General features: G+C 44.2%; 1 protein-coding gene across 4 annotated transcripts in view; it reads left to right on the top strand.

The window, feature by feature from the left end:
- The window catches only part of SPAG9 (sperm associated antigen 9), a 124,076-nt gene extending 103,921 nt beyond the window's left edge, over window positions 1-20,155 (top strand). For 2 of the 4 annotated variants that reach the window (XM_058676475.1, XM_058676477.1), the window contains 10 exons: window positions 2,866-2,991; window positions 4,139-4,219; window positions 5,543-5,610; window positions 6,453-6,601; window positions 8,375-8,546; window positions 10,094-10,207; window positions 11,431-11,469; window positions 12,346-12,522; window positions 14,823-14,972; window positions 19,405-20,155. In XM_058676475.1, the coding sequence (XP_058532458.1) occupies window positions 2,866-2,991; window positions 4,139-4,219; window positions 5,543-5,610; window positions 6,453-6,601; window positions 8,375-8,546; window positions 10,094-10,207; window positions 11,431-11,469; window positions 12,346-12,522; window positions 14,823-14,972; window positions 19,405-19,520 (1,192 nt within the window). In that variant the 3' untranslated portion in view covers window positions 19,521-20,155. The remainder of the gene's footprint in view (window positions 1-2,865; window positions 2,992-4,138; window positions 4,220-5,542; window positions 5,611-6,452; window positions 6,602-8,374; window positions 8,547-10,093; window positions 10,208-11,430; window positions 11,470-12,345; window positions 12,523-14,822; window positions 14,973-19,404) is intronic. The other 2 variants (XM_058676476.1, XM_058676479.1) reach the window with 1 other exon arrangement.
- Window positions 20,156-25,358: the final 5,203 nt, after the last annotated feature.

Below are 25,358 nucleotides of genomic sequence, written 5' to 3'. Positions count from 1 at the left end.
GCTAATTCACTAAGTGACTTCAATGGCTGGTGCTGCGCCAATCCAAAGCCAGGAGCCAGGAATTTCCTCCAGGTCTCCAACATGGGTGCAGGGTTCTAAGGCTTTCGGCCATCCTCAACTGCTTTCCCAGGCCACAAGCAGGGAGCTGGATGGGAAGCTTTATCTTCTATGACACAATTCTGGCCCGTAGGCATTTTTAGGGGGGAAAAAAAGTTAAGAAAACTTATTTACGGGCCCAGCACAGTAGCCTAGTGGTTAAAGTCCTCGCCTTGCACATGCCAGGATCCCATGTGGTTGCCAGTTCTAATCTCAGCAGCCCCACTTCCCAAACAGCTCCCTGCTTGTGGCCTGGGAAAGCAGTCGCGGGTGGCCCAAAACCTTGGGACTCTGCACCTGCTTGGGAGACCCGGAAGAAGCTCTTGCCTCCTGGCTTTAGATCAGCTCAGCTCCAGCTGTTGTGGCTACATGGGGAGTGAATCAGTGGACGGATGATATTCCTCTCTGTCTCTCCTCCTCTCTCTATATATCTGACCTTCAAATAAAAATAAATAAATCTAAAAAGAAATAAAAGAAAATTTATTCATTACAGTTATTTTAGGGGTCTGGCGTGATGGCTCAGTTGGATAACCCTTCACCTCTAAGAATTGGCTTCCCAAATGGGCACCGGTTTGTGGCCTGGGGAAGTAGTGAAGGATGATCTAAAGCCTTGGAACCTGCACCTGTGTGGGAGACCTGGAAGAATCTCTTGTCTCCTGGCTTCAGACTGCCTCAGCTCCAGCTGTGGTGGCCATTTGGGCAATGAGCCAGTGAACTGAGAATTTTTCTGTCTATACTTTTCTCTTCTAAATCTGCCTTTTCATGCCCGGTGCGATAGCATAGTGGTTAAAGTCCTCACCTTGCACACGCCTGGATCCCATATGGGCGCCGGTTCTAATCCCGGCAGCTCCACTTCCCATCCAGCTCCCTGCTTGTGGCCTGGGAAAGCAGTTGAGGACGGCCCAAGGCCTTGTGACCCTGCCCCCATGTGGGAGACCCGGAAGAGCTCCAGGCTCCTGGCTTTGGATTGGCTCAGGTCCAGCCATTGCAATCACTTGGGGAGTGATCCATTGGACGGAAGATCTTTCTCTCTGTCTGTCCTCCTCTCTGTATATCTGACTTTGTGATAAAAATAAAATAAATCTTGGGCCCGGTGGCGTGGCCTAGTGGCTAAAGTCCTCGCCTTGAACGCGCCAGGATCCCATGTGGGCGCCAGTTCTAATCCCAGCAGCTCCACTTCCCATCCAGCTCCCTGCTTGTGGCCTGGGAAAGCACTCGAGGACGGCCCAAAACTTTGGGACCCTGCACCCATGTGGGAGACCCAGAAGAGGTTCCTGGTTCCCAGCTTCAGATCGGCGCAGCACCAGCCATTGTGACTCACTTGGGGAATGAATCATCGGAAGGAAGATCTTCCTCTCTGTCTCTCCTCTCTGTATATCTGACTTTGTAATGAAAAATAAATAAATCTTTAAAAAATAATAATAATAAAATAAATCTTAAAAATAAGTAAATAAATCTGCCTTTTCAAGAAAAATATAAATAAGTCCTTATTATAGTTATTTTTTAAAAGTTTATTTATTTGAAAGAGGCAGAGTTCTTCCTTCTACCGGTTCACTCCCAGTAGCCACTGCAGCCGGGTATGAGCCGGAACGAAGCCAGTAGACCAGAACCTAATCCAGGCAGGAATCCAGCTACTTCAGACGGCTGTTGCTGCCTCCCAGCGTGTGCGTTAGCAGGAATCTAGAATTGGGAGCAGAACCAGGACATGATCCAAGGCACTCTGACATGGGCTGTATGTTTACCGAGTGGCATTTTAACTGCTGGGCCAAATACTTGCTCTTCTGCCTTTAAAGAATTGGTTAATCCAAGCCTTTTAGTTGATTCCTTTTTCCCCCCACCTTTTCTAGACCTCTAGTCAGAGCTGGGAGTTTCTCTTAACTGGACCGTTTTGCAGTCTAGTAGTTTCTGTTAATACATAAATCGGCCAAGAGTCTGTTTTAACATGTCCTTTTTATTTTAAAAATAAATCCATGTTCTGGATTTGGTAGCCTTTTTATGTATCTTTTTTTTTTTTAAAGATTTATTCATTTTATTACAGCCAGATATACAGAGAGGAGGAGAGACAGAGAGGAAGATCTTCCGTCCGATGATTCACTCCCCAAGTGAGCCGCAACGGGCCGATGCGCGCCGATCCGAAGCCAGGAACCTGGAGCCTCTTTCTGGTCTCCCACATGGGTGCAGGGTCCCAATGCATTGGGCCATCCTCAACTGCCTTCCCAGGCCACAAGCAGGGAGCTGGATGGGAAGTGGAGCTGCCGGGATTAGAGCCGGCGCCCACATGGGATCCTGGCGCGTTCAAGGCGAGGACTTTAGCCACTAGGCCACGCCACCGGGCCCCCTTTTTATGTATCTTTTACTAAACATGTCCTGACAATCCAGGAGAAAGATTTTATGATAGGATATATGGATATTTCAGCTTCTCAAAATTTCCTTACATATCTTCCTCTCTGTGTCTGTATAATTTTAAAACAAACTATCTCCATACCCTTCTCCAGAAACAACTCTCAGAAAATTCAAGCCAATTGTAGCCTCATAAGCAACTGCTGTTATTTTATTCCATGTCTTAACCTCTTTTCTACACCTTGGAGACTTCTAATTTGTTAATATTTCTGGCATAGTTATTGAAATATTTAAGCACTTAACTTTGGCTTGTCTGGAATTGTAGTGTTTTTTTTTTTTAATTTGAATTTTTAGTTAAAATGTTCAGTTGCTAAAAACCATTGTTAAGGTTTCTTATATATCTTTTTCCTTTTGGCCCCACCTTCCCAGTAATGACTCTGATGGCTATAAAGACCAAATATCAGTGTTGCAAAATGAACAAGATCTCGTGAGAGAAGAAGCCCAGAAGATGAGTAGTCTTTTACCAACAATGTGGCTTGGAGCTCAAAATGGCTGGTAAGTGCCCACCGTTTTTGTCCTAGAATATCTTTTATCTTCTGATTTTGAAAACATTAGGATGATAAGTAGAATGTGGCAAACACAAATAGCATATGCATATTAATGCAGAGCTTATGTATGCACAAGACTTGGAGTCTTGTTGCACTTGTGTCATTAACCAGGCTTGGAGTGTGTTTGACATCTGTTTGTCACCAAATATGCTCTTAGTTCGTGTAATATTCTTAGAAGAAAAGCTAAGTGAAGTTTTGGAAGTCTGAGTGATGCAGAAGTGAAGGATTCTGAAGAGCACAGAGCAGAGTAGTATTGGTATGTAGGTTGGTACAGGCTGAAGTGTTGGTAGGGAATACACTAATGTTAATTTTGCCACAAGACCCAATCCCAAACATAATTCTTTAGTAAAATTGCTGGGCAAACCAGAATGAATCACAGTCTGAGAACTCGGAGAATAATTTGCAGTATCTGGTGCTTGTTCACTGTCTGGGAACCGTACATTTCCAAAGAGTAATAAACAAGGTTAGGATTTGTGTGTGTGTGTGTGTGTGTGTGTGTGTTCCATAGGACTTCAGTACTATGGAGTGAATGGTCAGCAAACCTAGCATGACTGTGTCCCCGTGAAGTCAACAGTGAAAGTTCAATTTTATGTGCAACTCACATGTAACCAAACACTTTGATTTTTTCCCCCAGGGATGTAAAAGCCATTCTTAGCTTTCAGGCTATACTGAAACAAGCGACAGGATGAGTGTGAACTGTAATCCCTAGTTTGCCACTCCTTACATTAATCACTGTTTAAAAGTTCAGTGCAGTAGAGATATGAAATAATTTTTTTAAGAAGTTGAGGTGCTTCAGCCAAGTGTGGAGCAACTTGAAACTAAGCGACTCCATTGCTTGAAGTAATGGTATTCTAAACTGTGGCCTTTTCAGCCTCGGTGTGTTTCTGTTTACTGAGGCAGCTTAGTCACTGCCTGAGGCCTGCTCTTACCTTGCTCATGTATTTGCTCTCTGAGCATTGCACAAAGTGCAGCACTTCTGTCTGAAATTCTTGTTTCACTATTGTTTGCTGCTGAATGAACTCCTTGGTCATTGTTAAATACAAGCAGTGACTTGGGGTGTTCGTGCCTTACCGGTCTTGGCTTTGCTCTTGCAGTTTGTACGTCCATTCATCTGTAGCCCAGTGGAGGAAATGTCTCCATTCCATTAAGCTCAAAGATTCAATTCTCAGTATTGTGTAAGTAGTATTTTTGAGATTCTTTCTTTTTAAAACCATGTGTTTTGATATAAACCAGATGTTAAGACTCTTAAAGGTAATATGCACACATATACTATAGCAGTTCATGGAAAATGTGTATTATTAAAAAATCGTTAATGGGTTCCGAACCTGATTTGTAACAAAATTAACTTATCTTTTAATACCACTTTTCTGTGATCTTTTTTAAATACTCTCATTCCATGACTAAATCAGTGCCCAAGTTTATTTGTTCCAAGTTCTTTTTATAGAACTGGAGAAGTGGGATGAAAATAAAACTCTAATGAAAAGTGAAATAGGAAATTTACAGAAAAGAAAACTTGCCAGATTTCTTCTAAGGAGAGAACCAATATCTGTTAATTTATATAGTTTTAAAATATCATTTATAGTTGGTGAGTGTATTGATCGGGGCTTTCATTTGCTGATCCTTTTCCAGGCTGTTGTTACTTAGATTTATCTGGAAGCTAGAGTTAGAGAAGTAGGGGAAGAGACAAAGCAAGAGAAGATAACTTCTAAATGCTAGTTCCTTCTCCAAATGATTGCAACAGCCCAAGTTGTCCATGTTGAAACCAAGAGCCTTTAACTCCATCCGGGTCTCCCATGGGGGTGGCAGAGGCCAAGCACTTGGGCTGTCACCCACTGCATTCCCAGTCTCATTAAACAGAGAGCTGGATCAGAAGTGGAAGGGCTGTGGCTATTCGGAATTCATGGGCTGCCAGTGTCAGGTGGTGGCCCAGCCCCCTAGCCTCAACATGAGCCCTGCTAGTCCTTTTCTGAACTGACCATCAGAAATCAGTTTGGGGTTGACATTGTGGTATAGCATGTTAAGTCACGACTTACAATGCTGTTATCCCATATGGTAGTGCCAGTACTGGCCTGGACTAGTACTTCTGCTGGGAGGGTGAACCAGCAGATAGAATTAATCAATCAACCAGTCCTCTGTGTGTGTGTGTGTCACTCTGCCTTTCAAGTAAATCTTTTTTTCCCCCAAAACATCTGTTTGTCCTGATGTGCCTAGAGCTGACTCTGTTAGTTTCTCTCAGGCTGTATGTCCTATGTCTAAAGTCAGTAGACTGGCTGTGTCCACTGTGATGAGAGGAGCTTGGGCCAGCAGGTGACACTCTGAGGTCCTACACACAGTGTTGACGTGGTCAGCAGCTGGCACTTTGTCAGAAGTGAGCAGTACATCTATGTAGTTCTGGGGTGGGCTCCTCATGTGGTCAGAGTGGCCCTCTGAGTCGGTAGCATGTGGTGCCTTCTGTAGTTCTGAATGGAGAGTTCTGAAATCTCTCTTCCTGTTTGCAGACATGTGAAAGGAATTGTGTTAGTGGCCCTGGCTGACGGCACTCTCGCCATTTTTCACAGGGGAGTTGGTGAGTTCTGAATGGTGACATGTATTCTAACTTGCTGCATCACAATGCATTTTCAAGAAGACAGACATTGAGTAGGAGAACAAATTAAGTTTTAAACTGAATACTAGCGAAGTATGATGTCAGTAAATAGTGAGTACTTGTGTGAAGATAAATGTTACCTCGTGATAAATGTATTTACCATAATGAGAAAGTACTTCACCACTTTATGGTACTGTTGTATGGTATGGTGTGGAAGCCCTCATTTTTCTATCATAAATAGGAGGGCTTTGAAAGGTTTGGGGAACTAGGGCCCAGCATGTAGCACGTCAGGTTAAGCTGCTGCCAACATCCCATTTTGGAGCACCAATTCAAGTCCCAGCTGCCCTGCTAATGAACATGGGAAAGCAATGAACGGTATTCCAAGAACTTGAGCACCTGCTCACCCATGTGGCAGACCCAGATAGAGTTCCAGACCCCTGTCTTTGGCCCAGCCCAGCCCAAGCTGTTAAAGCTGTTTGAGGAGTGAACAAGCAGACAGAAGTTCTGTGACTGCAATATGGGATGTAGACATTCCTACTGGCATCTAAGCTGTTCAGCCTGTTAGTCCACATTGCTGCTTCTGAGCGCATGTTTGAAAGAAAATCCCCCTGACTGGTAGATTGCGTGAGGTGACCTTTTAGGGCGCTTAGAGCTTTGCAGTTTGTGAATAAGCAGCCAGTCTGTGCAGGTCTAAGGCTTTGTAACAATGGTACTCAGAGGGCTTCATCAGTGCATTTAATTATACACCCAAATACAGTGTTCCTTGTGTTGAAATTGAGTAAAAAGTGGTGTTGGTTAACTGAAATCTGTTTCTTGTTTTAAAGATGGACAGTGGGACCTGTCAAACTATCATCTCTTAGACCTTGGCCGGCCTCACCATTCCATTCGCTGTATGACTGTGGTGCACGACAAAGTCTGGTGTGGCTACAGGAACAAAATCTATGTGGTTCAGCCAAAGGCCATGAAGATAGAGGCAAGTTAGCCTTATTTCTTCTCTCTTTTTTCGTTTTTAATATTCTAAGACTGTATGCATGGCTATAAAGATTTTCAGTTTGTAGAAATTTTTCTCTACATCTGCATGTTTTCAGGAAATTCATTAATGCATTTGGATGACTTAGCTTTCTGAGGTACTTTAGCCAACTCATTTTTGATGTGTTTTCTTAAAGAGGAAGCCGGCACTCAGGGAAGGTGTGTCAACAGATGAAAGGGTAAAATGGAGTATTATTCAGCTATAAATAATAATAATAATAATAATGGGGCCCAGTGCAGTAGCCTAGTGGCTCAAGTCCTCGCCTTGAAAGCCCCGGGATCCCATATGGGCGCCGATTCTAATCCTGGCAGCCCCACTTCCCATCCAGCTCCCTGCTTGTGGCCTGGGAAAGCAGTCGAGGATAGCCCAAAGCCTTGGGACCCTGTACCCACGTGGGAGACCCAGAAGAAGATCCTGGCTCCTGGCTTCGGATCAGTTCAGCTCCAGCTGTTGCAGCCACTGGGGGCAGTGAATCAACAGATGGAAGATCTTCCTGTCTGTATATCTGACTTTGCAATAAAAAATAAATCTTTAATAATAATGATAATAATAATAATAATAATGAAATCCAATCATTTGCAACAAAATGGACACAAGTGGAAGACATGTTGAGTGAAATATGGCAGACATAGAAAGGCAAATGCCATGTGTCCTCCCTTATATGTGAATTCTAAAATTTAAAAATAAAAACTTGATCTGAGCACAGAATGTTGATTATTGAAGGCTAGAAAGCATAAGAGAAATAAAATTGGTATGAATTGCAAAACAGTAGAAGCTGGATGTAGTCCAAGACAAAAATTCTAATGTCAAGTGTTAATACGGGAAGTGGGATGAGAGGTGTAGGGGAATTCATTATAGCATTTCCTCACAATTTTTGTTTTGTAAATTTAAAATGAACGATAATAAAATGAAAGAGAATTCATACATGAATTTTTTTAAAGATTTATTTATTTTTATTAGAAAGGCAGATTTATGAGTGAGGGATAAACAAGTATCTTCCATCCACTGGTTCACTCCCCAAATGGCTTCAATGGCCAGGGCTGAGCTCTGGAGCCTGGAGCTTCTTCCAGGTCTCCAACGGGGACGCGGGGCCCCAGGGACATGGGCCATCCTCTGTTACTTTCCCAGGTCATAAACGGGGAGCTGGACGGGAAATGGAGCAGCCAAGACAATTTGTAAAGAAAAATAGCAAGCCTATGTAAATTCACACTAGCTTTCATTTAAAACAAACAAGCAAACAAACAAATAAAAAAAGCTTAGAAAAAATTATGATGCAGATTTTTTCTGTTCCAAATTCTCCTAAGCAAGTCACAAAATTAACCATATGGTATTTATTTTTCATTTGTTTCTTATATACAGACAGCAATATGGGTTCCTTTCCATTTAATTAGAAATAGGATTTTTATGTGTTGCTATGAAACAACTCAGAACTCTGAAATTAACATTTGTTAGGCTCTGGTATGTAGTACGGATTGTGCTCTAGTATTGCTTTCATACATTGACATCCTGTATACTGCTGAAGTTCAACATCATTTGAATTTTCTGATTATTTTTGCATTCTAAGATGACAATAATTTACATGTCAGTAATCACATTTAGTAAACCATCTTTAAATTGTCTTAATAGTAGGCTAAATTGTTATGCAAATAAACATAGTTTTTAAACACGAACTGCCACGTAACAGAAGCAACTCTCTGGTTGGACAATCTCTTCTAGAAGTCATTTGACGCACACCCCAGGAAGGAGAGCCAAGTGCGGCAGCTTGCGTGGGTGGGCGATGGCGTGTGGGTGTCCATTCGCTTGGATTCCACTCTCCGTCTCTATCACGCACACACTTACCAGCATCTACAGGATGTGGACATTGAGCCTTATGTAAGCAAAATGTTAGGTAAGCTTCCAGTGTTTCATCGATGTTTGGGTTTTACATGGTCTAAAATCCTAGGTAGAACCACTGAAGAAGTTCCCTTGAACTCGTGTTGCTCAAAGGATCAGGCACACGTTCATTCTGCCTCAGGGTTCTTGCCAGAAATTCAGTCATTTCTGACTCTTCTTATTCTCTGCATCTAATCCATCACCAGGAACCGTTGAGCCTACCAGTAAAAATCTCTTAATTTAAATGCTTGTTTATCTCTCCCACTATTCCCGTTAGGCTCAGTCACCAGCCTTTCACGCCTGGCTGGCTGTGAGCTGGCTGTCTCCTCTCCCTATACCCACCTCGACACACTTCCACCCTTGCCTTTAGGTGAGGTGGCAAGCAGGGGACCTTCTGTGGTCTGGACCACTCTCCTTGCTCGCTCCCTCGTCCACACAGCACATTCCTTCCCCTGTCAGTGTCCTCTGCCTGATGGGATCTCCTTGGTCGCTTTGCACTGAGCTTTCAGACCCTAGTCTACGTGTAAGAGAAGCTTCCCATTAGCTCCATTAGCTCCTCTTGTATTTTTTCTTCATGGCCTTTTTTTTTTTTTTTTAACTTGTAAGATTGTTGTTTATGTCTCTCCTCACTGTCCTAATCCTGGGGAAGGACAGGGGCCGTCGCTGTCTTGCCCCTGCTGTGTCCTTCAGTACCTAATCTAATGCTTTGTGTCTGTCATGGGCATCATAATGATTGATTTCAAGAAAGGCTGAACTCAGTCAGTGGCTTTTTTTTTTCCCCAGTCGTTTCAGGGTGCCTGCTATTATAGAATCTGATTATAGCTAATGTGACATTCTTCTCCCGCCCCCACATGCACACCCGATATGTGTAAACACCCACACATACTGGGATGTATTTGACTATAGGTTAAAGGCCGTTAGCATAGACTACATGGTACTTAAGATTCCTTGTAATGCTATGATTCCTTGGTCATCCCCTCCATTCTTGTAAGTAGTGATTTTGCCTTAAATGTGTTGCTTTATCTTTTGACTCTCAGATCCATTCTCCCTAAATTACTTACATATGGTATACTAAAATTTTAAAACTGCTTTAGAACCTAAATATATAAACAAGGGAAAAGTATAGGTTTGCTAACAAAGACTGTTTTTAGCTATGCAGAGCATGAAATTAACCAGATCTCTTTTTAGCTTATATTGATTTCCCAATGCAGTAAATTGTTTTGATGAGAACTGGGGGATGGGAGAAAGGGGTTGTGTTTTGCTTTGTATTTTTGTTTGATTTTGTAGCTCCCTAATTAAACTCTGTGTCATGTATCCATATACACCATAATTCCTAGCTACTTCCCTTCTGTTTGGTAATGTAATGCTGACCACTTTTAGAATTTTCTTTTCCTGCCAACCCTGAATTGTCAGGCGATAAGGCCTGCGCACTTGGAGGGCTCGTGCATCCAGCGCTGGCAGCATCTCCTTGCTGCTGCATTAGCCCAGCTGTGGTAAGGGCTGTGGCATGAAAACAACATCTGCTGCAGGTTCTCAGTAACATGTTCCCCTCTCCTCTTACAGGTACTGGGAAACTGGGCTTCTCTTTTGTGCGGATCACAGCTCTTATGGTGTCTTGCAATCGTTTGTGGGTGGGGACAGGAAACGGTGTCATTATCTCCATCCCATTGACAGAAAGTAAGTATATTTTAAGATCACTGTCACAGAGTATAGATAGAGCTGTAGGAAGTGGTTATGTCCAGAGTTCAGATAGAAGGAATTGTTTAGATGTTGGTAAATCTGTGATAACTGAGAGATTCAAGCTGCTGGCAGCTGATGGCCAAGATCTAGCTATTATTCGTTTGCTCTACTGATTAAACTTGTGAAACTTGTGGGTTTCCATGTGTTAGGATTAGTATTCATACATTGTGAGAAGTTCTTTTCCTCAGTTAAACAATCACAGCCTCCAAAGTGAAGGTTGAAGCCTATTTTTCTTCAGCTTTGTTTCACCGTTGTCCAGAAACACTACCTAACATTCATCCTAGTTTTCTGTAGCTCCCTGGCAAGTAGGTTTTAGGATATTGCATTTGTCCTTTTTGAGACTTGTAAAAAGTTGTGGAGATGTTTCTCAGGAGATCAGCAAGCCTTTACTTATGCTGCAGATAAGTTATCTCTCCTCTCTTGGAAAAGAATGAAGTTTTATTATGTTAATGAATAAAATCTATGTTGTATGTTTCTCATGATGTTCCATGACATTGGTCACCCATGAAATAAGTGTGTTTGTGTTGCACAGTTCCTGGGCATGGTATGTTTAGGAACAATGTTGTGAGCCTGAAGAGAAGGCGCTAAATGCACACCGTGGGCTCACCTTTCCTCTTCTCCTGGGCAGTAAGGGTGGGGAGCGTGTGGAGTGGGGACTGGAAGGGTACATCTGAAACCCTGAGAGGACCCCTGTTCTTACTCCCAGCATAAATCTACATGCTGAGACCATTTCTTAGTATATCCTAAGAGACTGCAGGATCCATAAGGCTCAGTTTTTTTGTAAGACTAAGTTCCCTTTTAATTATAGTTATTTGATCAGGATTTTTAAAAACATGCAAAAAAGAAAGTAAAAGAGGAATTATAGCATTTAGGATATATGCCATATTCAGTCCTCAGTATTTCAGATTCACTTACAGTAGCTTTATAAATATAGAATCCAAACTCAGGGTAAATTGGAATGGTCTTTTTGAGCAATTTCTGCTGTTTCCTTGTTAGGAGTTTTAAGTGGCAGTGCTGTTGAGCCAGGTTGCATCTTTTGAAGCTTGCTAGCCTTTGGAGCAGCAGGGTACCAGCTAGCAGGTGCTGAGAGTGGTGGCTCGCAGTAATGCTTCTCCCCTGTCATGCACCTCCATGTCCCCTCTCCTCCTCTCTCACTTTAGCCGTAATCCTCCACCAGGGACGTTTACTGGGGCTGAGGGGTAAGTGCAGATCCTGACCCAAGCTCTTCTCCCTGGCTTCTGATAGCCACTGTGAGGCTGTCCCCACTTGTCTAGAATACCCTCTCGAATGTTCTCCAGTATCCTCCACTGCAGCCACTGCCTTGCAGCAGGTGTCCGTCTGTTGTGTCCGACCATGTCTATGACATGGTTACTGACTGCTCAGCAGCTTCAGTCTGTTCATTACCTTTTGTTGCAGCTGAACTTTTCTTTCAGACTTTTTTTCCTTGAATAAAAACATGAAACATCTCTTAAAACTGTTATTAATCTACACCATCTACTCTTGTTACCAGTCATCTTTCCTTCATTCACTCCCTCGCCCATGGAATGGGGATGTTTTGTGAGTCTGGTCTTTGCAGTAATCAGCCAGCCAGGAATCTGGGGTAAATAAAACCTGCTGTGTTGAAGTGGCTGGGTTCTTTGAAGCACAGCTTTTTCCAGTCTCCTCTTACCATGGTGGGGTGGGCAGGAGAAGTGGAGCAGAGAAATCAGAAGATAAACTGTTTAAAAAGACTGTATTTAAAAATAATGCCTATTTGCTTTAGAAAAATATGCAATTTAATGTACAGGTTAGTTTTCTAAAATGGGGTTAAAAAAACAGACACATCTTTTGTTAACTAAAATGTGTATAAATAATGAGTTTAGGGACTGCTAGACTGGCAAAATCCCCTCCTCCATTTACTGAAGTCCTTACACATAACCAGCATGCTATCTCTCTCTCTTCCAGCTTTGTCTTGAATTGGCATTGCTGCCCCTCGACTGGCTATAGCTTTTAGATAATATCATAAGGATTAACCAGTAACCTCCTGCATCATCACTACTTTCTAGGAGAAAATGTTTGTTCTTTTTCTTTCACAGCAAACAAAACCTCAGGAGCCCCAGGAAATCGTCCTGGCAGTGTAATCCGTGTATATGGTGATGAAAATAGTGACAAAGTGACCCCAGGGACTTTCATACCCTACTGCTCAATGGCACACGCACAACTCTGCTTCCATGGACACCGGGATGCTGTCAAATTCTTTGTGGCAGTTCCAGGTGAGTTAGAATTATTCTGTGGAGATGATCCATGTCACTGGCTATCTTCCGTTGTGCCAGTTCCACGGTCCTGTCTAATGCAAAATGCTAGAACAACACGTAGTTTTAACGTGATATATGAAGGAAGATCTCCTAGAAGCAGTGGTATTTGTCACAGTGGAATTCCAAAACCGGTCTCAGCCTAATGAAGGGAACTGTAGGAAAGAGGCTCTTGTGGCTGAGGCTCTCTGCAGGAAGAGGTGGGGCATGCTCTGGCACCTCCGGCAGTGCTGCGGTAGAGGCCTGGCAGCCTGGCTCTGGGCTCCCTCCCCCTGCCTCTGCCTTAAATGGTCACAATTAGCGTCTGCCCTGCCTGCCTCACTTGTGATAAACCAGTGAAAATGCACCATACAGGTAAGAGGTGATGGCGGTGATGGCGGTGATGTCCAGCGAAAAATGCTCTGTCCATGGAGAAAACCAGAGTGGTGCTGCTGGCCTCCTGGAAGCAGATTTTCCTTGATAAAGAGGCATGTTTAGGAGTTCTACAAAGTTCAAATCTGACTTTACCAGGCCAGTGTACCATATAGAATCAGTACCGTTTCAGTGTGTTAGGGTTCTCTCAAGAAAGAACCAATGAGGGTGTGTGTGTGTGTGTGTAGAGACAAATCTTAAGCAGTAGACCCACATGATTGTGAAGGTAGGCGAGTCAGAACTCTACATGGTAGGCCAGCAGGCTGGAGTCACGGAGAGGGGCTGGTACTAGCCTGCAGGCAACACTGTTCTTCCTTGGGGTTCCTCAGTCTTGCTTTGATTGTGTGAAGCCCACCCATGATGTGGTGGGTATTCACACTTGTTTTTTTCCCACAGGGTTCCCAGATTAACTATACATAGAACAGGAAGGGGGCTGTCAGATGGTGCCCTAACCAATGAGTCAGTTGTTCTAAACAATATGATAATGAGCTTCCCAAAGCCTCATACACATTTGTACATTTGTATAGTCATCTTAGGATGAGAAAATGGTAATAGTGTTGTTCTTGCATTTCTTAAAGAAATAAAATGCCAGAGTCTCTATGTTTATACTGAAGAGTCTGGCTTATTCCTAGTAGTCTCGCATCCCAGTAAAGAAATGTGCTGCGTTTCATTTTGTTCTGCTGAGGGACTTCAGGATTCCTTCGCCTTTTCCACTTTAAAGAACAGTCCTGCAGTGTAAGGCAATCTAGAAGAGGAATTGTCAGTCTTGTTGAAGATGAAACTACTCTGACCGACCTGAGTGTTGTAGCGTGCGCTCTTCTGTGGCTGACGAGGCTATGCCGAGCAAGCTTGCTTTCTCCCCGGCCATCACTGAGTAATTCTTGAGTGAGGCCCTGTGGGGCTATGCCTAACTCTCCTAGCTACTTGCAGCAAAAATACATGTGTAGATTCAGGCTGCGTGATATGGTGACTGTTTCACTAGCACCTGGAGACATGGTCTGTGTAGACTAAGCTAAGGGCAGGGAATTCTGGCAAGGAAAAAAATATTCCACACTCAAAGCTTTGAACATTGGATGGATGCCATAGAGATTGTCCATTCGTTCATAATATGGATAATATTTGAGAGTTTCTCTGCCATTTCATGTTTCAGATTTCTACCTTAGAACCAAGAAATAGCGCATTTAGCAGTAATTGTTGAAGACTTCTCTGGCACAAACACAGGCACACTCTTTCCCCCAGTCTCCCGGAAGATCTTTTCACTGTCCCTCAGCTTGGATCAGGAGGGGGAGTAGATGCAGGAACTAGTTTGAATCAGGCAGCTTTAAACATATCTCGTTTTGAAGCCATTCTTTCTTGGTGCCAAATTGCTTTAGACTTTCAAATTCGGCCCTTGAAGCATTCATAAAAAGTTCCCCTGATCATGCGGCGCCTTTCGGCATCCCCAATACTTAGGTTGGTTGCACTTTGAAATCTACTGACATCTTTAACTCTCAGGAATCATCAGGGGTGGGCTTTCAGTGCGTTGGTTAGGACACTACATCCGGTACCCACACACCCTATCACAGTGCTTGGGTTCAAGTTCTACCTGCACTTGTAAATCCAACTTCCTGCCGATACACACCCTGGCAGGCAGTATGTGGGGGGGGTCCTTGCTACCCACATGGTGGACCCAGATGGAGTTTCAGACTTCTGCAGCAGGCATTTTGGGGAGTGCACATGTGGAATGAAGGTGGTGCTTGTGCTCTCCAAATGAAATGAAAAGTACAGAAAAATATTAAAATATTCTGAGAACAACCATCTCTCCTGCCTGCTTCTGTGATCATATCACTTCTGCTCCATGTATAAAATAGGTCAAGTCATCAGTCCACAGAGTGGCAGTTCCGGCACAGATCTGACGGGGGACAAGGCAGGGCCACCTGCACAGGAGCCTGGCAGCCAGACGCCCTTGAAGTCGATGCTTGTCATCAGCGGAGGAGAGGGCTACATTGACTTCCGCATGGGTAAGTCGTCGTTCCAGAGCTCATCTCTGCTCTGTGATGTGGAGCCTCTCATACAGCTAGGAAGCCACTCTGCTCATGGTGTCCTAGAGCTCTCCTTGAGTTCTTTATTTAGGAAAGGATTTTGTATTTCTTTCTTTCTGTTTGTTTCCTCTTGTATTTCTCCTCTTCTTCCATACTGGGGCATTTGTTTGGGAAGGTATTGGAAAAACAGTCATGTTGAGTTTCTGTGAAGAGCATACCTTTGGAATCAGTGGGGAAATCATTGAACCACCAAGAGCCTTGATGATTTTCTCACCTGCAGGATGGGGAAATAATAAAGTTGTGCTTTTTGTCAAAGGTGACTTTATTTGCTCATATTTTGTCACCTTACAGACAGTATTTGAGTGTTTACTATCTGCTTGGCAGCCAGGACCTTGAGCCAGACTCTGACATAAAGATGTGTTGCTGAGTGCTACAGGTGCTGTGCTCGTGGGTAGTCGGTTCTTCCCTGAGTTGAGAACGAAGGAAGTCAAGACGTGGCACTTGAGGTAGCGTTGGTCTGAACTAGGGTAAGGAACTTAATCACATCATTCACAGACCACATAAAATTAGCCTGCTTACACATTAGCCTGCTATTGAATTTCAAGCCCTTGCAGGGCCAGGCCAAATAATTCTGTGGACGTTCCCATCCTCAGTCTGTAGGTTGGGAGGGCTGGTGGTTGGTGTCCCAAGGTAAGAGAATAACTGACCAAAACTTTGGAAATATATATGAAGCCACCTTAACTAAAGGGGAAAAGGGAAAAAAAAAATCAAGCATGTTTTAGATGATAGGAACTTGGAGTAGCACAAAGTACAAATTTCTGGTCCAGAAAGGAGGCCTTTACATACCAGAGTAAGGGGTTTACATTTTATCGGGCAAACAAGGAAAAGCTTTTGAGGGAGGCTTAAATGGAGAAACCGTGATCAATGTGGAGGTTGGCTTGGAGATTCAATGAAAGATTGGGAGATGAGGTGTTTTTTTTTTTTTTTAAAGATTTATTCATTTTATTACAGCCAGATATACACAGAGGAGGAGAGACAGAGAGGAAGATCTTCCGTCCGATGATTCACTCCCCAAGTGAGCCGCAACGGCCGGTGCACGTCGATCCGATGCCGGGAACCTGGAACCTCTTCCGGGTCTCCCACGCGGGTGCAGTGTCCCAATGCATTGGGCCATCCTCAGCTGCTTTCCCAGGCCACAAGCAGGGAGCTGGATGGGAAGTGGAGCCGCTGGGATTAGAACCGGCGCCCATATGGGATCCCGGGGCTTTCAAGGCGAGGACTTTAGCCGCTAGGCCACGCCGCTGGGCCCGGGAGATGAGTTTAAAAATTAACAACGGAGGGCCCGACACAATGGCTCAATGGCTAAATCCTTACCTCGCAAGCACTGGGATCTCATATGGGCGCTGGTTCATGTCCTGGCTACTCCACTTCCCATCTGGTTCCCTGCTTGTGACCTGGGAAAGCAATTGAATATGGCCCAAAGCCTTGGGACCTGGTACTCAGTGAGAGACCTGGTAGAAGCTCCTGACTCCTGGCTTCTGGTTGCTGGCTTCAGATCAGCTAAGCTCTGGTCGTTGAGGCCATTTGGGGAGTGAACCAGCAGATGGAAGATCTTTCTCTTTGTCTCTCTTCTCTGTAAATCCGATCTGCTTTTCCAACAAAAATAAATAAAATGTAACACCTGAGTAAGGAAGGTACTAACAGAAGGGTGAAAAGTGTGATGGGGAAATTGCTGATCGGATGTGGGGAAAGAGAGAGTGACCCACTCCTTAAGAACTAGAAAGAGCAGAAGCAGATCTGCAAGGGAGAAAGGAAGAGGTAGAGCTGTGTAAACTGTCAGTACTGTGCAAACAGGTGATTGTATTTCTACTACAAATAAACTGAGCTGTTGAAGTAGCCTGAAATCTACTCACATAGTGGATTAAGCTGCCCACTTGCAAAACCAGTGTCCTATATCAGCACACGGGTCCAGTCTGATGCAGCTTCCTGCTCATGTTTCAGGGAAAGCAGTGCAGGTTGGCCTCAGTGCTTGGGCCCTGCCTCCTGTTCTGGGCTTCCAGGGTGGAATTCCTAGCTCCTGGCTTTGGCCTGACCCACACCTGGCTGTTGCAGCCATCTAAACCAGCAGATGGAAGATATCTCTCTATTGTCTTAGTTTTCAAACAAATAAACTTTAAAGTCACAAATGTAAACACAAGATGGCTTTTGGATATGTAGTATACTGTAGATCTGTGATAAATATCTTGCTTTAGCTATGAAGTGTGTAAAACCAAAATAAAACTTAGGGTCACATCAATGGAATGCCGCACATGATTAGTGTAATCAGAATATCTGATACAAAGATATTACTGAAAAATGTGTTAAATATGGGGGATGGTAAGTTTAGAAGTTTATCCCTATGATGTGACCAAAAAAGTACTTATGCAATTGACTGTTGGTGCGGGATTCTTTTTTTGGAGAGGAATTTTATGGCCTGTGCTTGGCTGGAATGTCTTTGTGGCTTTTTCTTGGAGTGCAGTATGGCAGTTGGAACCATACTAAGAAATATGTTAATAAAATCTCTGTGGTTTTTCCATTTCCACTAAAAATTCTTTCCATTGTAGATCCTGAAAATAGCATAGAAATTGCCTAACCATTTGGCAATATCTCTAGGCAATCCAGCCTAGAAACCAGACTGTTTAAGCACAGGCTAATAGATGATGAATACACTTTTGTAAAAAATTGAGTTTCGTCTTTTTAATGCCCCACTTTTCATTTTCATTTCTTGTCACTTTTCATTTTCATTTCTTGTAATATTTTAACAAATAGAAAATGATCCCAGAGCTCTGTGTTTTGTATGCTTTACTTGAATTTTAGAGAGTTTAGGAGACAGGATAGAATCTTCAAAACAAAACAACTAAAAAACCTGCCAGTTCTCTTTTGTTTCAACTTATCATTATTGCAATTTTTAAAAAAAAAACAAAACTTAAGAGACAAATTTAGTTTTTTTGTTTTGTTAACATTCTTCCCTAGCCTGATGATATTTAAATTTAGCAGTTAGATTTTGTCCTGAACACACTCCTCTCTGGTTTGAGGTGGTTGTGGGAAGGCCTGTCGTGGTGTTAGAGTAGTTTGGTCTGCAGAGGAAAATGGGGGATCCTTAGGGTTTTTATTTTCTATTTCTATTTAGTGTTTCTTTGTGTGTCCAGCTGCAGTTGATCCGGTAGATCGGTAGAATGCCTTTGTCCCTTGCTATGTATGTTTTTAGGATTCCGCTGAATTCTTCCCACTAGATAGGTTGTCCCTGATCTGCACCAGAATAGCTCTGCTGTGCAAACTGGTGTGGTGGGAGCTGGTGGAGAGCAGTGTCTTGTGCCTTAGGCTGTGCTAGGCTCTGAGCCAGACTCCCCCGCCACACAGCTGCTCACGAAAGACCCTGCAGCCTCTCCAGCACCCCGGCCTCCCTCTTGCCTCCTTTCCACTAGCATAGTTAGTGCATAACCTGTCTTTTACCTGAAGATGGTTAGAAAAAAAACAAATCCCTGTCGGAGGTGATGCCTCCACCCTCTGATGGTGCTGGAGCAGTCAGTTCCCGTTCCTCTGTGGGTGTGTCGCTTCTCTCTGGAGAGTTGTGCTTCTACGATTGGAAACGAGCATGAGCTATCTGGGTCTACTCGAAATCCTTAGTTTGGCATGAGGAGACCATCCGATTTTCATGACTGCAGAATTAGACACTTTGCCTTCTCAGCATCCATTTCTATTTTTTTTTTTTTTGAGAATTAAAGAATTTAATAGTAATGAAGACAAAAGCGTGTGTATAAAATAAGGAATGGTAAATATAAATATTCTTCAGACATTAAAAATAGTATTTGTAAATGATAATACAGGGATGATGTTAAAATTTATACATTATGGAGTCCTTTCAACTGTATAAATCTTTGTGCATTTCTACACAAATATATCCCTGCCTTCAAAAGGCACTAAAAGAAAATACATCAAAATGTCGTTATCTAGGCGAGTTTTTCCTCTGCATTTCATGTAAGTTCCATGTTTACTGAAAAATGCATAACTTGGTTTTGTAATCCAAATTTTTAAAATGATTTCCCTAATAGCATTACCCTATTCCGCCATCTTGATTCTCTCCTCCCATCAGCATCCATTTCTATTAACGTCAGTGTACAAATATGTCAGGATGACTTTTCAATGTGGTGTAGTGAACTCACTGCTGTGTTTGTAACCTGCAAAATAAATTAGCCTCCAACCTTTTTAAATGTCAGACAGTGGTTCGGAGCCTCTCGTGAGCAGCAGTTTTAAGTCAAAGCATTTCCTTTGCTGTGTTCTCAGTGGTACAGCTTGTTCATGGCCTGCCCATAGGCACTGTGTTTGACTGGTGTCAGCGTAGCCTAACCGGGGTCTCCGTGTTGTCCCCTAGGTGATGAAGGTGGAGAATCAGAACTTCTTGGAGAGGATCTTCCACTTGAGCCTTCCGTCACCAGAGCAGAGAGGAGTCACTTGATAGTGTGGCAAGTGATGTATGGCAGCGAGTGAGCCCGCAGGAAACAGGTGGAGACTGGAGCCCGCCTCTTCTGCATGGTTCGTTCCCCTCTCCCTTTTATTTAATGCTCTGTTTTTGAAATAAGTTTCACCGTATGCGCGAGCATCGTTCCCTGTTAACTTTGTATTACGGATCTGTCCTGCCGTAACAGCACAGAGGAGCTAGCGTTGGCTGCACCAGTGTTAGAGGAGATGGCAGTAGGTTGTGCACACGTCAGAGAACGTTTACCTTCTGTAAACTGGTGACTGATAGAAAGCAATCCAAATGTGGTCAAGTCTACCACAGTTTAATGTCACTTCGTTTGATGGGGTAACATTTTAGCTGTCACTAATAATGGAATTAATGGAAAACACTTGATAAATGAAACTGTACCATTAAGTACAATAGCAAGGTGTGCCCTGATGTATTATAGTTGACACACACTAATATCGGGTGGATTATCAGGATTTATCTAAATGTCCCAAGAGGGCAAAAAGATAACTGTAAATTACTTTAACTTTCACTTTCAAATATGACAAATCTTGTTTATATGGTATATAAGACTTTGTTTTCATCAGATTTGGGGGGGTTTTATATTAAAGAAACTAAGACTACACTATTTAAATAAAAGTTTCCTGTTTCTGACTTACTAGAGCTCTAAAGTTTACGAGGCCTGCTTCTCTGACTTCCTCTCATTTTGTTTGGTTTTGTGAGACCAGTCTCACGTGTTTTCATCCTGCCATATCCAAGAGGTTCTTCACTTATCAAGCCTAGAAGATGCTCTGGGGAGTTAGAAGACACGTCAGCCCTGGGAGGGTCTTTTTTTTTTTTTTTAAGGAAACTGTGTTTTGTATTTCTTGTACCTGAAGATGGTGATGGTCGACTGATTAATTTCCATGTGAAAAAGTCTCCTGCTTGCCCAGTGTTCCAGGACGGCTCTGACCTGTCTGAGCTGTAGTGGTGAGGGATCTGACCTGGCCAACTGAGTCAGGGCTTTGGTATTAAAAACTCATTCTCTTTTGTTCTGTATAAAATTGCACAAGAGCTAGTACTTGGTATTTTGTATGTAAATGACACCTGTAAGCTTTTGCAGCCTTTTCACCTGAACATGTCATCTTCAAAGGGAATACCTGTAAAGGGGCTGGAGACAGAGCCAGAATGCTGTAAAGGCGGAGCTAGCATCTTTTCACTCACACTGCTCATTTGGGGGAAAAAAAATGATAGAGTCCAGGTTTTTAACTTGTTTTTTGTTGGTGGTGGTGTTATTGTTGTTTGTTTAATTAAGATGTTAAAAAACATACTGCAGTTTTGTTTTGTTTTTACCTCTTAGGCTTCTTGAGAATGTGTGATTTACTGTTCCTTACCCATTATTCTAAGCAGAACTATGATAGTTTTAAAAAGTATAAACCTAATGCATAAGAGACCCACAGTCATTAGAAACACACGTCTCAAGTTGTCTGGGAATTCTCAAGTACTAGGGAGATGTTTTTTTGTTTGTTTTTTGTTTTTTTCCCTAAACTGCTATACAAATGTACTTGTAAAACGTATGCCAGCGACAGACACACCTGCTTGGAAGTATACACACATGGGATTTAATGAGCCAGAGGAGGCCTTGGGATAGTGTAGCCACGTGTGTGTTTAGGCATATTTTGTGCACAGTAAAAATGTGGTCATTACATTTTAGAAAAAGAGGAACTGTATTAAAAGGCCAGTTTTTTGCTTGAGCGACCTAGTCACTTTCTTCAAGGCATCAGAACCTGGATCATCTCTCCATAGCTTATTAGCTATGTTTTTGTTTTATTTTATTTAAACTCTAAACCATTTTTGGCAATACCTAAAAAAGTCATGACTAAACATTTGTTGGAAATGTTGCATAAAAATCACAAGAAAGAGACACCAAAGGGTTTGGGATTTGAATCCCAAGAAGCAGACATCCCAGGGCGAGACTCCATTGGCTGGTGTTCAGCCTTTTACATTCTTTTTTTTTTTTAAAGATTTTATTATTATTGGAAAGCCGGATATACAGAGAGGAGGAGAGACAGAGAGGAAGATCTTCCATCCGATGTTTCACTCCCCAAGTGAGCCGCAACGGGCCGGTACGCGCCGATCCGAAGCCGGGACCAGGAACCTCTTCCAGGTCTCCCATGCGGGTGCAGGGTCCCAAGGCTTTGGGCCATCCTCAACTGCTTTCCCAGGCCACAAGCAGGGAGCTGGATGGGAAGTGGAGCTGCCGGGATAAGAACCGGCGCCCATATGGGATCCCGGGGCTTTCAAGGCGAGGACTTTAGCCGCTAGGCCACGCCGCCGGACCCAGCCTTTTACATTCTTGTGTGACCGAATGTAACTTAGGAATTCAGGAGTTACAGGTGAAAAGGGCAGGCATATTACAATGGTCGTCATTGTTCCCTTTAAACTTCCTGGCTTTAGCTTGGGGAATTTGGGTGTAGCTTTTTAATCTAAAGTGGTCTGGTCGTCTGTGGCCCTGTTAGTTAGCTTCAGGGGCCAGAGTCAGGACCGAAAGACCTGCACAGTTTGGTAAAGACTCATCCTTGTGTTGGTCACTTCAGTTAAATATTTTCTACGCATTGCTTCCCTTCTCCTTTGCCCGGTTACCAGCTTAAATTCCTGCACTGCTCACATTGGTGAGGATGGCAGCCTGTGGGAGAAAATGTCACAGTGTCACTGTGTGCCTGAAGTCCCCCTGTCCTCGAAGGCCCGCGGCCTTCGGGATGGGCTTCACCTAAGAAAGTCCCCACACACACCCCCATTCGCAGAAGGATACTTATGTTGCTGCGCTTGCGTTCTTTGTGAGGGTGAAGCTGTGAACATGCCAGTCCTGAATGGCTGAGTGCACGAACAGCAGTCCATCTGATCCGTCCCAGCCCAAGCGAAGGGAGAACAGTCTCCAGGAACTGTTTGGAGAGTGTTTCTCTATAGCTGGCGTGTATCTAAGTTTTTTAAATAGAAATGAATCTTTTAATAGCTGCAGCTAGTTGAGAATGCAAAACATTTGAGCACAAAATATGCAGCACATAACTTTTCAGATGAAGCGTGTTTGCATAGAAAAGGTTACCGCACATCCTCTGGGTTGCCGGCTTGCTCATTTCTTGTAAAGGGTGTCCCGTGTCTGAAAACAGACCCTTCAGCTTAGGCTGTCCCAGCACGAAGCAAGACAAGCTGTGTCCTGGCGTCAGCTGGCCTCAAATGCCGTGGAACTGACTCTTGATTTCCGTCTGAGTATTATCACTTCCGAAGGACCCAGCTGGACAGCCTTCGTGGATGCTGTCAGCACAGGGCCTCCTTGGGGAGAGCAGAGGACATTCGATAAGGAAATCATCACTGCTTTTCTAACAGGGTCATGCTATTCTGTAACACTAAATGTCTTTCTTTCTCCTTAAAGTTTTGATTTAATGGTAATTTTGTCATCTACTTCTTGATGTTTGAATATATTTTAATCATCTTATGTTCTCCATTTGTTTTTGTCCTAGACATTTATCCAGAACTTTGCCTGCCTCTGTAAAATTGGATTTCAGAGTTGTCTCTTAAGAGGCTGAGGCTTCCTTTCTATGAGCAAAGCAGCTCACTTAGCAATGTAGTTATTTCAGTATTTATTTCTATTATGGAATCCCTGGGGTTCGGAATGTAACTTTGTATATGAAAAAATATATAAATATGTATATGAAACATGTCTGAGGTCCAGCGTGTGTGTTCTTACCTTCCCTGGGTGAGGCGTTGGGCAGGGAGAGTAGGAGTCACAGCTCGGTGCTCATTGGGACAGCCCTTGGTGTCCTCCCTCGTCCGTGCAGCGCTGGGAGCCAGGCCATTGCCGGGTGGTGCTGGCTGCAGGTGAGTGGTATGGAGTCCTTCCAGGTGTGCTCGGCTCACTGTTGAGACGAGGTCTGAGCAGCAGACAGGAGGCCTTCCGGAACGTGGCAGCGCTGAGTGGCACATGCTGCGGTCAGTATCCCCCAGCAGTGGCAGGGGGCTGGCATGCTGATCTAGGAGCACACTGCTGGCCTGTGATCCTCATGCTTGGGAGACACAGAGCAGCAGGATGAGTGTGAGCTGATGGTGTGAACCAGATACGGTCATCTGGTTAAGCTGAGTACCCAAGAATCTCATTACGAGTCTCCCTCATTCCTGGATGTGTGGGACCCTCCGCCCCCTTCCCCGAGCCCTCTCGGCCTGCCACAACCTTGTTAGTGAGAGAGGGCTTCTCAGAATGCATCAGTACTGAGCAGTTAGCAGTCTCATTTCAGGCTCATCTTTTCAGAGCTACAGAGTGTGAGAGCTGGGCTCTATTCACGGTGACCCTGGGAACGCTTGCAAACAGCACCCAGAACCTACCCTGCCCCACGAGACATGAAAGTTCACCCTAGAAGATGCTGATCGGACTCCAGCGTCTGAGGGTGCCCTGAGTGGGAGCTGTGGCTTAGGGTTGGGATACTGGTCTTATGGCTTTGGACCTGAGTTTTCTCCTGTGTCGGGATGATATTTGGGGTGTCGAAATCCTGCATCAGAGTGCCCGGGTTCTAACCCCAGCCCTGCTCCTGATTGCACCCCCCTGCAAAGGCATACCCCTGGGGAGCAGCAGCGATGGCTCATGTGGGAAACCTGGCGTCAGCCTGGCCCAGTCCTGGCGACTGTGGCCATTCGGGGAGTGAAGCAGTGTGTCTCTGTGTCTCTGCCCCTGTCTTTCTCTGTTCTGGTGCTCTCTCCACACCCCCTCATATAAATAAATGCATTTTTAATTTTTCATTGCAAAGTCAGATATACAGAGAGGAGGAGAGACAGAAAGATCTTCTGTCCGATGGTTCACTCCCCAAGCGACCACAATGGCTGGAGTTGATCCGCTCTGAAGTCACTAGCCAGGAGCCTCCTCCGGATTTCCCACGTGGATGCAGGGTCCCAAGGCTTTGGGCCGTCCTCGAGTGCTTTCCCAGGCCACAAGCAGGGAGCTGGATGGGAAGCAGGGCTGCCAGGATATAAACTGGTGCCATATGGGATTCTGGCGTGTGCGAGGCAAGGACTTTAGCTGCTGGGCTATTGCGCTGGGACCTAAATAAATACATTTTTAGAGAGAAGGGGGTTAGGGAAGTGGTCTAAAAAAGGCGAGGTCTAACTCCATGGCTCTGTAACTACTCTGATTTGTCTGGTTTCAGTGTCTACGTGAATAACTCTGCAGGCCCTGGGCAGCCCAAATCTTGCATGAGGCTTAGGTAACAGGTGGGTGGCACTTGATTATTCAAAATTCTCATTATTGGGACCCGCACAGTAGCCTAGTGGCTAAAGTCCTCGCCTTGCATGCCGGGATCCCATATGGGAGCCAGTTCATGTCCCGACTGCGCCACTTCCCATCCAGCTCCCTGCTTGTAGCCTGGGAAAGCAGTCGAGGATGGCCCAAAGCCTTGGGACCCTGCTCCCACGTGGAAGACCCAGAAGAAGCTTTTAGCTCCTGGCTTTGGATCAGCTCAGCTTTGGCTGTTGTGGCCACTTGGGGAGTGAACCAGCAAGAGGAAGATGTTTCTCTCTGTCTCTCCTTTTCTCTGTATATCTGCCTTTTCAATGAAAATAATAAATCAAGGGCTCAGTGCAGTGGCCTAGCGGCAAAGGTCCTCATCTTGCATGCACCTGGATCCCATATGGGCACCGGTTCTAATCCCGGCAGCCCTGCTTCCCATCCAGCTCCCTGCTTGTGGCCTGGGAAAGCAATCGAGGACGGCCCAAAGCCTTGGTACCCTGCACCCACATGGGAGCCACAGAGTTAGACCTAGCCTTTTTTAGACCACTTCCTTAATCCCCTTCTCTCTTAAAATGTATGTATTTAGGTCCTAGTGCAGTAGCCTAGTGGC

This window comes from Ochotona princeps, chromosome 17, assembly GCF_030435755.1.
Source record: "Ochotona princeps isolate mOchPri1 chromosome 17, mOchPri1.hap1, whole genome shotgun sequence".
In the NCBI taxonomy this organism is placed as follows: Eukaryota; Metazoa; Chordata; class Mammalia; order Lagomorpha; family Ochotonidae; genus Ochotona; species Ochotona princeps.
Note: the sequence above shows the minus strand (reverse complement) of the source record. Positions and strands in the feature narration are given on the sequence as shown.